The sequence below is a fragment of the Vanellus vanellus genome, assembly GCF_965231255.1.
Source record: "Vanellus vanellus genome assembly, chromosome: 19".
Taxonomy (NCBI): domain Eukaryota; kingdom Metazoa; phylum Chordata; class Aves; order Charadriiformes; family Charadriidae; genus Vanellus; species Vanellus vanellus.
Window position 1 is genome coordinate 7,894,389 of NC_138924.1, and position 16,288 is coordinate 7,910,676.

Here is a 16,288-nt window from a genome sequence, read left to right on the forward strand (position 1 = left end):
TTCGCTTTCTAACCCCATAATCAGCTACAACCTTCATGTCTGACACAGGGCAGAATCAGGTCCTTTCAGAGGAGAGGAGGGTCAAGACCAGAGGCCAAAGGCATTGCTCTGGGGTCCGCGTGCTCTGCCTCAGATGGGTTTTGGAGCAAAGTTTGACACTGGCAGCAGCCCCAGGCTTGTCCGTGAGGCAGGTTGTTGCTGAGGCTCCGTATGCGATGCCAAAGATTTCCCATGTCTCTGCTCATGTAACCTGGGGAGAAGTTGTTGATGTCTTCTGAGGGCGCTTCGGCGCTCAAATCCAGCGCTCTGATGTGCATCCGACTTTGAAAGTCAAAATCACCCTCGCGCATGAACAAACCAAACTTGCCTAGCACAGCCTCGATCTGAGAAGCAAAACAGATGTCAACAACCGCTGGGAGAGGTGTATTGTATTAACTTTTAGTCTCACACTTCCTCCAGTCTTACAACCTGCAAGACGTGCTAAAAGCAGGCTCAGAGAACAGGAGCCCACGTCCCTTCCTAGAGCCCACAGCCACCTCTTGACTCTCCTGGGCAGCGTTCCCGGCGCTGGGGAGAGCAGCCCACAGCAGCCCAGGCGTTCGGTGTGCCAGGCACGCTACGAGCTCTGGGGGCAGCACCAGGGCTGCCCAGGTTGTGTCCACAGCAGCCCCGGACCAGGAGCCCTCCACACCTCCCACCATGCCGCAGCCGCTCTCCAGGCTCCCGTATAAAAATACTGCTGTTGATTCACAAGTTGCACAAGGCACAGGGGATCTCAAACACTATTTTCCTGTAACTTATCCATAACTAATAAAAGAAACAGGACTGGCTCAGCTTTTCTGTGTCTATCACCAGAGGGAGGGGACAATTTAACTAACCCCAGGAAGTATGACAGTCCCAAAGAGCAAAACACGTTTGTTGTTGTGACTAAAAGCAGGCAGGGGGTTTCCATTTTACAGCTGGAAAACACATCCCAGTTGCTATAACCCCAACACAAAACCGTAACTAGATAGTGCGAGCACATGGCTGCCCTCACATACCTTCCCTCTGAAATCGGAGCAGTCACATGAGCATGAATCTGTTGGGTTTTTTTTTTGTTTTGCTTTTTTGTTTTTTTACCTGTCCTGGAATACCGCAGCAATAAACAAGGGAGCCAGAGGCCAGAGGGCAAAGCTAAATAACACAGAGAAGAAAGAGGGGGGAAAAAAAGAAAAAAAGTAGTTTGGAGCTGAGAAAGGAACCACATAAAGAGGGACCATTTCTGCAGCACAGAGGCCATTCCTTGCTTCAGTGAAGCTTCATTTACTGCAGGCTTTTTAGTCCTACACACACAGATGTAATGCACCACTCTTGCATTTTTTAAAGCCTCACGAGTAATCCTGTTCATGCCATTGTATGGGAACTTGCAGAGTAGGTCAGGAGCAGTGGTGTGCTTAAGTGGGAGGGGAACCACACTCCATATAAAGGAAGGCGGCAAGAAAGATTTTCCTCCTGAAAAATAAATTACTGAAGATGTGGAAAAAAAATATTCTTATCTGAAATTTTTGTAGAGGGTGGCTTTGCAGGTGTGCCACCAGCTACCAGACTGATGGATTACCTAAACTAACTGCAGAGCTGAGGGCTTGGGGATGTGATATACCCGCTGCTAACCAGCCCAGGGCTCCTCGCAGGTGTTCACCAACCTGTCGCAAAGGATGTTGGCTTGTTTTTCCCATCTGAAAAGCTTCTTTTCTTCCATCCAGTCTACCCCAGCGAGATCTACTTTCCTGATCTGCTCAATGCTACATAGCACACCGCACCAGTCGGGTCACCTCTAGCTCAGAGTTTAGCACTGACCTTTATTAACTGGTGCCAGCAGCATGTTTGGTGTCACACGAGGCACCAAAGCCAGCTGTGGCGCCTGTCTCAAAGGGTTTCAGTCCAGAAGAGCACAATTTCTTAAAATAGCCATTCCACTGTGATCTATCCTGAGACTCGATACTAACTTGGCTGCTTTTTCAGCGAGAAAGAGGGTCATTATTGCAGGCAAGGTTTGGGGTGCAGGGGGAGAGGAAGGCAGACGTGGGAAGAGGTGGAGGACAAAGATCCTGTGGGTGCACTTGATCAGGACTCCAGTAAGCTGGGAGGAGCCCTCAGGCTGCAGAGAAGGAAAGGGGAAGAACACAGCAGTGACAGGAGGAGCTTACACCGGGGTTTGGTGTAAAAATTGGGAATCCAGACCTGGCCCAGCAGCAGGGATAGCCAGACTACTGGGAGCAGTTGGAGAGCACAGAAGGAAAGATAAGTCATTAGCACAGAAAAAGGCAAAGGACGTCTTTGCAAGTGGATAGCACAGACCCAAAGGGACAAAACCAAGCAGAGGACAGAGCTGAGTAGTGTGCCCCAAAGAAAGCACACGAGTGCCTGAGCTGCATAAGAACAGCCTAAGACAGGCGCCCTTCAACCGCACCAAGAAGCTATGAAATAATTACTTTGGTCAAAACATGCTAAGAGCCACCTCCTGTGGCAGGAGGCTCAGCTTGGGTAATGCTGCTTGCTTCAGATCTGCTCCCTGGCAAGGCACACCAGGATCCTAAACAAAATACCGTAATCTGGTGAAACACAGAGTATCACTACCTCCTTCCAGCTGATCACGTGAAGACATTGCTTAACACAGCTTACAAGTGGATTTCTCAGAAACATGCAATATTTATGTCTTTTTGCTAATCAGGTGATAGGCTTGGGATTACAACACACTCGTCCATACCCAGGCCCAGGTCCAGACCAGCCTCAGGACTCCACGCAGGAATAAACACACCGCTGTTGCAATGCACAGAACATCCTGTCCCCTCCCCTAACACCGACACTTACCGAAGGGATCTAAATAAAACCAGACCAGCTGCCGAGGAGGGGCATGTTCAACAGGGAACTGTAGGGCTGAGATGGAGACAAAGCGAGTTCCCTGCCAAGTGATGTTACAAGCAATAGGGACATCATTTATCCCTGCTGGAGGCTGCACAGCTCTGAATGCTGCGTTTGGATGGCAGTTCACAGGATGTTACTCTCCGAAAAGCATCCATCCCAGAAACCAAACAGCCTCCTAAAAGCTCTGTATTACACCCATTTTACCAGGCTCAGCTGAGACAACCCCACGAAAACAGAGCGCTATCTTTCCCAAGACAATCACAAGCTTACATGATGCAGTGACGGGAGTTCTAATTAAAATAATGGAGTCAATCGTTTAAGTGTTATGCCTTAACACGGGTAATCCGGGTCATTCCTTCCACTCACCTGGCCAGCAGGATCCCTTGGTATTCCTCCAGCTGCCGCATAAAGCTGGGGTTGGGCTTGGTGACAGTGCGCCGTTCCTTCACATAGTCGTAAGCCCTGTCCAGGTTCCAGCCGTACTCCTTCATGGCGTAGGCGATCACCGTGGACGCCGAGCGGCTCACTCCCATCTTGCAGTGCACCAGGCACTTAGAACCATTTTTCCTGAAGCGGAGGAAAGACAAAAGAGGATCATTAAATAGAAAACACGGCCTCTGAGAAGCTTAAGAAAATAGCAACTTCTTTACCAGAGCATTATCGAATATATTTTCAACACTGTGGCCACAGCTGAAGTCTGGGATGCGATCTGATAATCCAATTTACAAACTGGAGCAAGACATACAAAGAAAGTGAAGAACAAGGTCTTAATATTCTTAACAGATTTTGTTACAACAGCGCTTCTGAAGCTTTTATCGCAAGGCGGACAAACATCGGTTGTTTGCAGAGATTTACGAAGACTGCTAAAGACTAATGTGGCATCCTTGAACTGAGCCCAAACGGCCCACTGGTACCGCGCAGTATTGCAAATAAAAAGGGCATCTAGCACGCAAATGTGGTGTCACAGTTTGGAAACATCCCTAGACGATACTAAGCAATTCAGGGCAGCCTCTAGCACAGAGATGTTCTTATACTGCAGACTTTTGACAGCATATTATTGGGTTTGGCAATTGGCTGGAGAAGACCAACACTGCCTTAGCCAGGTGTTTGAAATCCCAGCTGGCTCCCACCCACAGCTCTCCAGACACCGGTAGGCGCAAACCCAGCTAAAAGCCCCATGGACCAAACTGGCAGATTTTTCTTGATACCACCATTTCTTAGGACTGTCTATAGGTAGAAAAACAGTTCTTCACCTCAGTACCTGTCCAAAATGCAAGTGAACGGAAAAGATGGAAGCCCCCCCAGCTGGAGACAGCGACCTTAAACAACGGCTGCAGTGCAGCACCCCGCTGCAACGTGATGGAAGGTTATTCGGCTTTAATCCATTTTTTTCTTATTGAAGGGAAAGCAAACAGTGCCTTTGAGTGCAACGAGCCACTGCTCTGCGTGGCGAGGCTGGTACAGACAGGGCCTGAAAGGGCAGCCAGCACTTTGCTCCAAGGAATTAAAAAACATTTGTCTGCCGTGAAATACAAGGAGGAAGGCTACGGCCCTTCTCTGTGACCTCCGTGCGCCGGGTGGTATTGGCACGGAACTGGCTGAGAGAACTTGGGTTCGGCACCTTTCTTTTTCTCCTTTAAGCACTCGGTTTTCTGGATTGCCAGCCATGTGAAGTTCCCACAGGACAAACCAGGAGGCCACAGAGCACACACAGTCACGTGCCTCGACAAGCTCAGACCTCAGCCGCTCGCCGCTGTCTCAGCCTGTACCTCATCCACACTCCCCAGGCAGGTGTCGGCACTGTTCGGGGTACACTGGGCTACAGCAGCTTTTAGACTGCTCTAAGACATTCTCGACTTTTTGCAAATCAAACTAGTCAAAACATTACAATGCTTTTGGTGATTAAAAAAACCCCCAAACACAACAAGCAGACAGGGCAAAGAAAGGGGTACAGTAATTGCCCCAATCTGGAAGATTATTAATTTACATCCCCTTGTACACAGCACTGAGGCCAAATCATTGAAACCCCAATGGAAAAATATTCGGGGAAGGGGAATACTTCTGAGGATGACAACACTTCAAAAATCAACACAATGATGTATTTTAAAGAAACCATCTTAAATAAAATAAGTCAAGCCATAATCAAACAAGTCAGCTTTTCAAGGCTATGAGAAACTGCAAGCACCAGCTATGGCTAAGGGGTAACAGCCTTCTATGATGGAAACAATACTTTAAAGGCAACGTACACCAATCTGCTTTCTGATCAGCTTTCCCTTAAGAAGGCTGCTGAAATAACTGGAAACAGCTCATATAACTAGGACGCAGTACTTTGCGGTAAAAAGGCGCTACTTTCAGCATCCGCCATGAGATTACTCACTGTAACTGACAGCTCAGAGACCTACACAGGCATTTACTCCTGTTACAGGGAAGAGTTTGCTCTGGAGCACTACGCTACAAGAAATCACTTCCAGACCGTGGGCTTCATCATACAAGCTCACAATGCAGGGAAGAGCTTGTGTTTGTGTTTGGCTCATGAGGTTTTGCTGCTTAGTTTTGTTAAACCTTGCTCGATTTGCTACTGCCCTTTCCTCCCACCAGCACCTCTGTAGTTCCATTGCATTTCCTAAGCAGAAGGCAAACTCTGAGCTCTCTAGCAGAGGAATGATCTCCTCCGCTGTTTGCCTGGACTGCAGCTGGGCAGAAACCCCTCGCTAGTCCTACCTGCTCCTGGTACAAGCACCTGCAAGAATGAAAATTTGTGGAAGGCAACTCTAACACTTAGACAGAAACTACAAAATGAAAATGCTTTGGTCCTAGGTAGGGAAGGAGGAAGAGTAGTTAAGAAAATCAGTAGGAAAATACAAAATGCTTAGTATACATCTTCTAAATGTGTTTGTTCTGTTCTGAAAAGACTTACTTTGCCTTGGAGATGAATTTGTAGGTGTCATTCCAATAAGCCAGAAGATCTGTTGCTTCTTCATCATATACCCGAATATTATGGTATTCAAAGAGTCCAGGGAAGAAGTTATCTATTTCTCGAGTCACATTCAAAATATACCGCACCCTGCACGGAAACAGACAGCAGATAAAAATGCAGAGTGTGCAGAACACAGCAAGTTCAGAGATATCACAGCTGCTACGTAACAGCCTTGCCTTGGTTTGTGAGTGGCAAAACTCAAAAGCATTTGAAGTTGCAGTCTCGAACACACCTCCTGGGAAACCAGGACTAATGCAAGGAAGCAGCAGCTAACCCAGACAAAAGGCTTTGCTGAGCACTTTAGAGCCTAGCCTCTGCTAAGAGGGCTTCCATCCATACTGGACGGAAGCTTTCTCTACAGCATGTCAGGTTACGCTCCTTGCCCACCATCTCTATTCTCAGTGTTTGCAACACTTGGGTCGAAGGAGCTCCTGCACAGACTGTTCAGTTCGTGTTTGGACACTTTCACAAAACTCCTTTGTGAATCTCTCCTCCTGCTGCACCAACAATACAGGAGGATTGAAGGCATAAGCTCATGAGCAACACCATAGTTAAACAAAGGCATAAAATAACTACAGAAAGATGTAACAGACAATGAGCCACTGGGGAGGATTTATTTCTTATCCCTAAATTTTCTGGAAAGGAAACTGCTAGAGAAACCATACGGTATTTATGTGCACTACATACAGTATTTTTGGCCCTGAGGGTTACTCCTAAGATGCTTATGAACTGCGCTCATGCTGGGATATCCGACAGAACCGTAGCACCGCAAGAGAGTGCCATCCCTTTTCCCTAGCAAGTATGAGATTGCCGGCAGTCAAGTGGGACCTGTCTGACCCAAGCACACTGCAGCAGACCCTGAGCTGAAGGAGGAGAGTCAATTTTGCCAGGCTAATTCTCTGAGGTACAGAAGTATGCTATCAATTCAATTCAGCAGAGTGATTAGTTTTTTCCACTGGATGGGCACAAATAAGCCAAACCCATAAGTAGTGATTTAATTGCCAAATCTTGGTGCTTAGATCCACCTGGCCTAGAGAAAGGACACTCTAAGCTTATGCCTGAAAGGTAGAAAGAGCAGGAGAGGGAGGAACCCATCAGTGCTAAGCCCGAGAGCTACAGGACTTTACTTCCTACCGGGCCCCACTCAAAGCAACCAACACTCTTTTACATATTTTCCTTCCTGCCACAGTCCAGAGGTCCAGAACAACGGGCTGGAGCAGAGGGCACAGCGCCAAATACACAGCATCCAGTTAAGTAATTGTAGCTTTTTGCTACTTATAGCTATGAGATTACGGGCTTCCTTGGTTCACCCAGGGGATGTCAGTGAAGGTCAGGGAACAAGATTCTTTTACTTTAGGGTGCCTGTTTGTGGGACCCAGGGTTTGGAGGAGGCAAGAGCTTGTTTGGATCTGCAAAACCTTTAGTAAAACGCAGGTTACACAGCAGGTACAGAACAGAGTTCGTTGCATAGACAAGTGTTGAGGCCAGGCTCTTGCTTTTAAGCTGATGGCCTGAAGCTACTTACCCTCTGTTCTGCAAGTCTTCCAAATTGGAGGCATTCCATTCGGAGCCCTGCAGGGAAAACATGTGAAGGGACACATCAGCCAGAAGGAAGGAACGGCCAGACAACTGATGAAGGGAAGGACTGTCACAAGTGAACCGGAGGAGGAAGCTGGCCAGCCATGTGTTGGAGAGCAGGGAGGGGGTCTTTTGAATAAAGGGGTACACAGAAGAGGGGTAAAAGGGCTGATGTTCAGCACCTTATCTCGCCCCATTAACCAGATCTATTCTGAAGCAACCAGCAGCTCTGCAAAGCAGGAACCCAGCACCATAGGCTGGCACCTCCTGCAAACCACTGACAGATCAACCTCAGCAAAGAGGAGACCACTCCACCCTTTCCCTGGAGGCTGCTGCCAGCTCTACCCCACAGAAGAGAGACCGCCTGCATTTAAAAACCATCCAGGTGCTGTTTATATGTGAAACACCCATCTCACACATCAAAGGCAGCAACACCGTAAGCTCAGTTGGGTCACACCTCTTCTCCCCACGTTCAAAGCCTGTGTGAGCCGGGAAATAAACACACTGAACTCTGGCTAGCTAACCCTCTTCTCTGCAGCACACACAGGGCCTCCATGCTGCTTTGCTTCCTGCTCAAACACATAAACCCTGACTGAGGACAATGTAAGGTGCACAAGCTATCTGCTTCCCTGCCCTCAAAACAGCTCCTAAACAGCAAGACGGTTCAGATGAAGGAGTGAGCAAGAGGGACGCAGGCAGCGCTACCGTCCCCAGAACTGCACTGCTCACGGCCGCTCCCATGGCACAGACTTCCACGTTGCCCCAGGGCCAGGAGACAGATAGCCAGGGCGAGCCAGCCCTCGGAGCACACCCACCGCTTGCCTGACAACCCCGTCAGCCCCAGAGCGAGAACCTCCCGGTCTTGCAGAAGCAGCAGCGTCCACCCAGAGGCTGGGTTGCTGCTTGCCCCAGAAAGAGTGCCCAGGCTGCCCGTGCCCGCGCCGGGGCAGCTCCAGGAGCCCCGACTCACAGGCAGGCACCTGTGCCTGTGACAACACTTGCAAAAAAAAGTCCTAAGCGCTCACAGCCTGCATCTAGACGTACGCACAGAGGAAAGGGCTGCGTTACTATTCCGGTAGCTAATGGGGACAAGTCTGTTGTCTTGTCTTGACACTTCAGGAATACAACAAACAAAAAGCAGCTGGTTCTTCCCAAACCGAACCACTTCCTAAGAGAAATCATCATAACGAGGACACCATTCAAGGGTTCAGCACAGATGGGACTCTTAATTTTGAGCAGAATAAAGGGGCAAATGTCACATGCCATGGTAGCCCAGATAGCAACAGAAGCCATTGCCTTCAGACCCAGATCAGGTCAATCCCAGCAAAGTCCAGAGCTGCGCATGAGCTGAAGGAGGACTACGATGGCTCTTGCTATTCAGTATCTACCAACAACCATATTTTGATCCCTGCCTTATTTACCCTAGCCAGCCAGACTTAGTTAGCTTCATGTTGCCTTTTTCTCACCAAGGAAGAATAATTTAATTCAGGCTCGGGAACCACTAGTTTCCACAGGTATGGAGAACAATGCTGCAGTGGTGAAAGCCTTTTCTCCTGTTCACAATCACCAACATCATCATCAGGTCTCTTATTTCCTGCTTAGTTATTTTAGCACTCCCTAAGCGGGATCCCACAGGACTCTTGCCTCCACCTGGAAGGCAACAGCTCCATACCTTCCAAAGACTTCACTGTACGACTCCGCCTTGCAGTATACGCGCTCCTGAATTAAGCTGGTGCCCAGCCCCAGCAGCACTGCTCCTCACCGCAGAGAGCTGCTTTGCAAATACCTCTATTCCACACATTAGCCACAGCTCTCCCAAGCCCTGCAGCAGACTGAGCTGCCTGTACTGCTTTTGACTAGCACCGTAAGCCTGTAACAGGTCTCTCTCTCCAGAGAACACACAGTCTGCAAGAAAAAAAAATAATCCATTACATCGTAGGTGCTTTAAGCTTCCTGGCTCTACCTCACCACAATTTCTTGGGAGCGCTCATATTAACATACACCATCCCTTCTGAGCCAGGGCACTAAGCTTCAGGAGACCGGGAGAGGCCCTCTTCCTTTGGAAAGACCAGCTGGTCCAAGAGGAATGGCTTTGTTTAAAGTTGAGCCAACCTCACAGGCTAGACAGCCCAACCAAACCTGCGTCCGTTGCTTCAGGGCTGGGAAATCCAGCGGAGTGCTGACTCACCAAAAGGAGGTGCAGTAATTAGACAGGCCCCAGCAGCAATGAAAGGCAACTAAGCAAGCAAAACATTAAAAGGCGAAATGTTTATGTTTCCTTAAGTGACTTATCTCCAGCATTCTTTGTTAAGCTCCTCTGTTCGTCCTGGATCAAATGAACTCAGAGCTTTCCATGTTAGAAGAGTGTCATTCCACCTCAACCTTACACAGCTCTCCCCAACAGCTCCCCTCCCTCTTTGCTGTAGTTATGTCTTTCCCAAACACACATATACTCCAAGAACTTGGGGGGTGTGTGTGTACCCTGGACAGTTAAAGCTACAAAACTGCTCTTACGTCAATGGAAACAGCCTTAAAAAGGAGTTAGAATTAAGACTTTTTCTCTAATGATGGGATCTACAGCTTGGGTGGCGTTGTATGGCAGTTTAGTACAGCCAAGAAGCCACGCTGCTCTTGTTCAACAGCACTTGTGTCTTGCTTAAGAGTATGTGACCCCATGATCAGCCAATCTCTCCTTCAGAGTTCCTTTACGTTCCTCCAGAGGCCCCTGTGTCAATCAAGACACAGCGAGAAGTGTTTAGGTGTGTTTACTCTTGAATTCACAGTTAGACTTACCAAAAAGACATGATCAAATATCTGCGTGGGGCTGTCCATCTGCCCAAGGATCACTATCATTTCATTATCAATGAACTCTTTGAACTCCCGCAGGTTACACACCATCTGCATCTCCAGCTCTGTGCGTATCTGGGTGGGGAGAAGGAACACAAGGAAGCCATGAGAAGGTTTCGTTCTGGCCTTTTTTCATGACAAAGTACAGAGCTCTCTGGTCTGCACAACAGCACTGCTGCTCCCTCACCACGCACCTCTTTTGACGTGATGTTCTCCAAATCCTTCTGCATCATGATCTCCCTTAACTTGGTCTTAATTAGCCGTTCCGTGCGCTCCCGCTCAGTTGGTCTATCAGAAGAAAGCAAACAGAGTCACTAGGCGGGGAAACAAACTGGACTCACGGCACTTTTTAAGCAGGTACTGTATAGACCGGATACTCTGCAGTCTCACACACTCGCACTACTTCCCCCGAGCACGTCCTCAGCTGGAGGGATTTCAGGTGACTGTAAAGCCCAGTTTAGATTCTCTGTTGTATACGAAAGACCAGCTGAATGCTCCTAATCCATTGCAGTCATCCAGAGAACCTCTGGTATTTGGTAAAATTTAAATTGGGAAGGCTGCATTATACTCTCTGGAGCAATGTCTAAGCTTCCCCCTACCTTTCTTGGAAAGGTAACAGCTCCAAAGCTCCTTACATGGAGAGATGAGGGCAGCTAAGCCTCCGTGCATTCCTCCAGCCTCTGCTGCCAGGGGCCTTATCACCAGCTGCAAAAATAGCCTGACTAACACCAGGGGAAGTTGCAACAGAGCAGCAGCACAGAGCTGTTTCACCCATCGTCTTTAGGAAGGACTCAGCAGTAACACCTCACACCACCTTTCCATTTCTCTGGAAGGTTGCCATGATGGTCACTGCACAGACACTTCTCTGCTTTACAAGTGTCCAACTGGTGGTTCACAAATAAAAATAATGAAAGTTCCTGGTCCTTTTAAGCTCACGCATTATTTCAGGACTCAATGAAGAAAACGCTGTCTAGGTGTCCCCAGGAAATCATTCAACTGCTGCCACCAGGGAAAGGGTGGGTTACATAATATTTATATATGAAAAGCTACAAGAGAATATTAATCTGACAGCTTGCCAAAACTTTTCAGCCACCCTTCTTGTACATTAAAAAACAATCAAGTGTGAAGACTTGTTCACGGCTGAACAACTGCTCAGCATTATTATTCACTCACTGAACTCCAACAACAGGAAATATCTGAGAGCGTAAATCAACCAATGGCACTATTATACTGGGAAAGCAGCTGGGGCCACCGAAGTAATTTCTTCTACTACAAACTGGGCAGCTAAGCCCTCACGCTTGGCACCACATCTGGATATGGACTACCTCTGAGGTTATATGGTATCAGTACCATCAGCAATTACTAATTACAGGGCTTATAAACCTTGAATGATGATAGAGCCTATAAACTTTGCCTTTCCAAACTGTCTACTGATCTACCTCAGCCACTGTTTTGGACCATGTATCACCAGACATCCAAGCATTTAGCTGGAGACAGCTCGGGACCTATATACTGCCCTCTTCCACACTTGCAGAGCTCCTCAGAACGATGAAAAACTGTATTGCTCTTATTCCCCACTCTTAGGCGTATCAGATGGATGCCTGTGAGGATGCTTGTGAGCTCACGGTCTCAGAAGTCCATACATAAAGACTTTACAGCAAAATGAACTAAGGAAAAAAAGACCATGTTATTCCAACCACACACTCAGACATGCGCCAGTGTAAGAGCAAAGTCCAGAGAAACCTGCTCCTTGCAGGAGACACTAGGCCTGGAAATCAGAAGCCAAAACCAGCAAATAGGAAGGCGTAGATACTAGAATACACCACACCTCTCTCTCTAGTAACATGGCACTTACCTGGCAGAAGCAAAGATCTGTGAGCCTAAAGCCCAAAGGAAAAACCTAGACTGAAAACAGAGGCTGGAGGAGATAGAAGGGAGCACCAGGAGGGCTAAACTTCCAGTGCTGGTGTTTACCTAACCAGGGGTCCACTTATTTTGCCTGGAACAGGAAACCTCTCCTCATTAATCCCTAATTAAGAGCAATCTCTTGCGAAAACCGTCTCCTCATTTGGAGACTGCAGTGCCTGACAGCCAAACACTTTGGCTCAGCAGAGCCACAGCAACTTACACATCTGTGAAGAGGGCGGGCGAGTCGGGCCGGTGGGACTGCACATCTTGCATGGCATTCCACTCGTTGACTGACGACTGGTCAGAGTTGATATGGCTCTCATAGTAACTGACCCACGTGAGGAAGAGGCTCCCTGGGTAGTAATTGTTGCTTCGTGCCACCTCACAAGCTTTATGTAAACTCTGCAGAGCAGACCTAGAAAGGGAAAAATACATGCAGGATTATATTTTCTTCCTTCAGCCTCCTCCAGGATGCTGCTTATGTCCCAGCAGTTGGTACAAACCCCAGTGCTCTATGCAACGGCCCCCAGCACGGAGCAGGAGGCTCTCCTGCAAGGGCGTGGATAACCACACGCTGCAAGAGCTTGCGCGTCTTAGCTGAAGTATGCCGAGTCAAGGCTGGAGAGCAGCGAAGGTGCCCATAATTCATAGGGCAGAGGCTCCAAAACCTGCTACAACTGCCTAAGCCATAAATAAAATGCACAGAGTTTGTGGCCAAGACCGGGTGCTCTAACAGCTCATACTGTGCCATCAGGTCCCCTGCGTACAGGACAGGGACGCCCAGGAATGAGACGTGGAGAGCTGCACAACCAAGGGCTTAGAACTTGACTTCACTGAGGTGTTGAGGTGTCTGGCCTCTCTCACTGCACGAGGGATGTCAGAAGTTTCTTCAGCTGCTGCTGGGAAACAAATCCCCCTCTCCTATTTTTAGCTTGTTTTAAATCTTTGACTGGGACCAGAAGGATCCAGGTCAAAATCACTGGGGTGACACAGTAGCATGACACCCTGACAGGCAATGTATTTCTGCAATGCAAAGAAGCTTGAGCCAGAAATACTTTCATGGCCACTACATTCTTACATGAACCACCCTAAAAGGAAAGAAAAATGCAGGCAGCTTCTCTTTCCCTCTCGCTCTCACAATGAACATGTCTCACTGGAGACAGAGACTCCTAAAATATGCACAGCATGTATTTCCTTATTTGTGACAAACGAAAAAAATAAATGTATTTCAAACACATGCTGAAAGCAATTCTGCTTTGGAGAGATTCAAAGCAGCAGCCCTTTGCAAGGAAGATGACCCTATTCCTTCCTGCCCCCAGCTGAGACGAAGGTGCGGCTGCAGGAGTATTGTAAACTCACGGCCGTACACCAGCACTTGCAGGTTTCTTTTCTTGGGTATCAAACTTCCTTCCCAGTCTCCGAAGGAGACTTCTGGCTGCTCAAGTAGGTCTCAAGATACCAAAAATGCAAAGCAGCACCTGCTTTTTAAATGTTCAAGCAGCCAAAACACCTTGGAAAAAGGATCACCGGGACAGATTAGAGTAAGTACTTACCACATTGCCTGTACAGACACTGGCTTGAATATATGCACCCTGTTATCTGTCGATACGCTGAACCCTCTGGAGAGAGGAAAAAAGGCATAGTAAAAATGTGTCCCAAAAGCAACTTTTCAGTTAATAACTCATAGTTTGTAGCACGTTAGAACAGCAAAGGAGTAGCCCTAAGCACACACTGCTGAGTTCAGCTAGCAAACAGATCAAAATAGCACGCTAAAGCTCTAAGATAACTTTTGAAAGCGGCTGCTGTTTGGGAACGAAACTAAGACAGTGGGACAGTGCTGGGCTGTGCTGTTTACCTTGGCAACACAAATTCAGTGCCACAGCTGGGAGCAACAGAGTCCAGCTAAAGTGATCCTGAGGCAGCTACCAAGGAAAGAAAAGTCATTCCACGCACTGCACCGGACAGCCTTTGTAACTGGCACAAACAGGAGTCTGAAAGTCAGGTGTCTATTTGGCAGAGAAACATCATTCTTATTTTATGTTCAGCCGAACGCTGCCTGCTGCAAGCGTGGTGGAGGAACACATAATAGGATCCCTTTAAGGAGCTTTCACTACACACCCACTCACCAGTAAAAGCTCCTTTACTCCAGCTTAAACACACACACAAGCCACTGTCTCAGTGTGTGTTTATTCACAGATAAGTCAATTATTGGTGTTCCCTGCCACAACCACTGCGATTTAGGGCCTTTGAGCCTACTAACCCAATACAGGGCAACAGCAGGAGGTCTGCCGAACCTGTTAAGGCTCTGCAACCATTTGAATCCTTCTCCATGTACCGTGCCGTAAGCTAACACATGGAAACCTTCTGCTACTGACCTAGAACATACAAAAGACACTCACCCATCCCCGTCCAGGTGGATCAAGGTGTCACTCCACAGCGGCAGCACCAAGCCCATTGTACAAGTGCTACTGCAGTAAGAAAGAGAAGGTCAGCCCATCTACTACAGCACCATGCTATTATTCTCATATTTTTTCACAGCAATGGTTGCAGATGTTTGCGCTCATTAGAAACAAAATGAAAAGATCCCACTGCTGCTTCAGAGACAAACAGAGCCAGTGTCATTCTACAGGTGTCTGGCAAGAATCATTAACCAGATACAGGGGACTCTTTCAAGTAAGCTTTAAGGGTTAACATACGCCCACGAGAAGAGCAAACAGGATTCAGAAGCAACAAGCTTTTGTGGAAGGTCAGAAGGGGCTCACAGTCTTCAGTCAGTTCAAGGCTTTCTTTACAGATTAGTCCCTCTCAGGCTCAAGTGGTTTGGTTTGAGCTCTGATTTTGCAATCCACAGATTTGTTTTCTTGTTTGCCCCTCAGCCACAGCTGTTGGGAACTGGGATCAGCCTAGTGTAACAGCAGGGTGACTGGTAGCACGGTAGGTTAGCAATCACAGCCTCACAGCCGCTGTTGACTCCTGCCCCTTCTTCGCCCTCCTGCACCTTGAGGATGAGCATAACAGCCAGCTGAGACAGACACCGCTTGGCAAACCCACTCCTCTCTCAGCTGCTTTGACCTCTTTACCCTCACAGTCACCTGCTCTCTGTAAAGCTGAGCAAAAAGCCAAGTTAAAAGCAGAAGTCAAGCGATGGAAAAAAGGCAACGCCACCTGCACCAGGTCATTGAATGAAAAAGCTGAATCTCATAAAGCTGTAAAATTGGTCCATAATCAAAGCGGCACCTTGAAGAATTGGGTTCAACTGCCTCCTGCTCTTAGGCTTTGCGCTAACTGCTCTCAAATTTCCACAAGCCCTAGCACCCCCCGTCGGTCTCTGCAGCTCACGAAAAGTGGGGGAAGAGGGCAGGATTCAAGGCTTCAGAGGGTCAGCAGACACAAAGCCCTGTAAACGCACACGCCTCGGAGAGACTGGTGCCCGGCACAAGGAGACACCGTGGCACGCAGCTATTTCTGTTGACAACATGAGATGAGCTCATGGAAAGATGTGTTTTTAAAAGGCTTCCCAAGGTGGCCGGGGTATTTTTAGTGATACTGTTAAGCAAACGCTTATCAGAGACCATAGCAACAAGTCTACATTGAGTTATAAATACCAAGTGGGCTACGGGGGGGTGTATCAGGCTGACCATCCAGAACCCAAGTAACTCTAGCAGAAAGCTAAAACGACCCTGCTATGTTATTAGAGACTGAATACCAGCGAGCTCTCGGTTATCAAAGGTGGCTGTGCTGGTGTATCACAGCCAATAGCAAGCTCCAAGCTCACAGCAACCTGGGCAAGGACAAGTTATTCTTACCCTACTGCAAGAGCATCCTTGAGCTACAGCTGTGCACACACGCACAGGAAGGGAGCCGGGAGCCAGTGGCAGCATCAAGCCGGTGCTCCTTTTTAGCAGGCATCACTTGAGCCAAGCATCCAAATCAAGCCACTTGAAATTAAGCATGGTGGCTGCTGTGATCAGCAGGCTGTTTTCAAAGGCCATTTCTTAGCCTAACAGTTCAAAAAGATTTTCTAGTGACTCTGCTAACTACCTGAAAGTAACTTCTACCGACTAGGGTCAGTAG

At 48.1% G+C, this 16,288-nt stretch overlaps 1 protein-coding gene across 1 annotated transcript in view; it reads right to left on the reverse strand.

Moving 5' to 3' along the window:
• Positions 1 to 16,288, reverse strand: part of SSH2 (slingshot protein phosphatase 2) — a gene marked incomplete at its 5' end in the record, with an annotated part of 57,317 nt that overhangs the window by 9,591 nt on the left and 31,438 nt on the right. The window contains 8 exons of the mRNA XM_082492932.1: positions 3,271 to 3,471; positions 5,822 to 5,968; positions 7,407 to 7,453; positions 10,253 to 10,381; positions 10,501 to 10,594; positions 12,435 to 12,629; positions 13,768 to 13,833; positions 14,614 to 14,682. Coding sequence (XP_082349058.1) covers positions 3,271 to 3,471; positions 5,822 to 5,968; positions 7,407 to 7,453; positions 10,253 to 10,381; positions 10,501 to 10,594; positions 12,435 to 12,629; positions 13,768 to 13,833; positions 14,614 to 14,682 — 948 coding nt within the window. The remainder of the gene's footprint in view (positions 1 to 3,270; positions 3,472 to 5,821; positions 5,969 to 7,406; positions 7,454 to 10,252; positions 10,382 to 10,500; positions 10,595 to 12,434; positions 12,630 to 13,767; positions 13,834 to 14,613; positions 14,683 to 16,288) is intronic.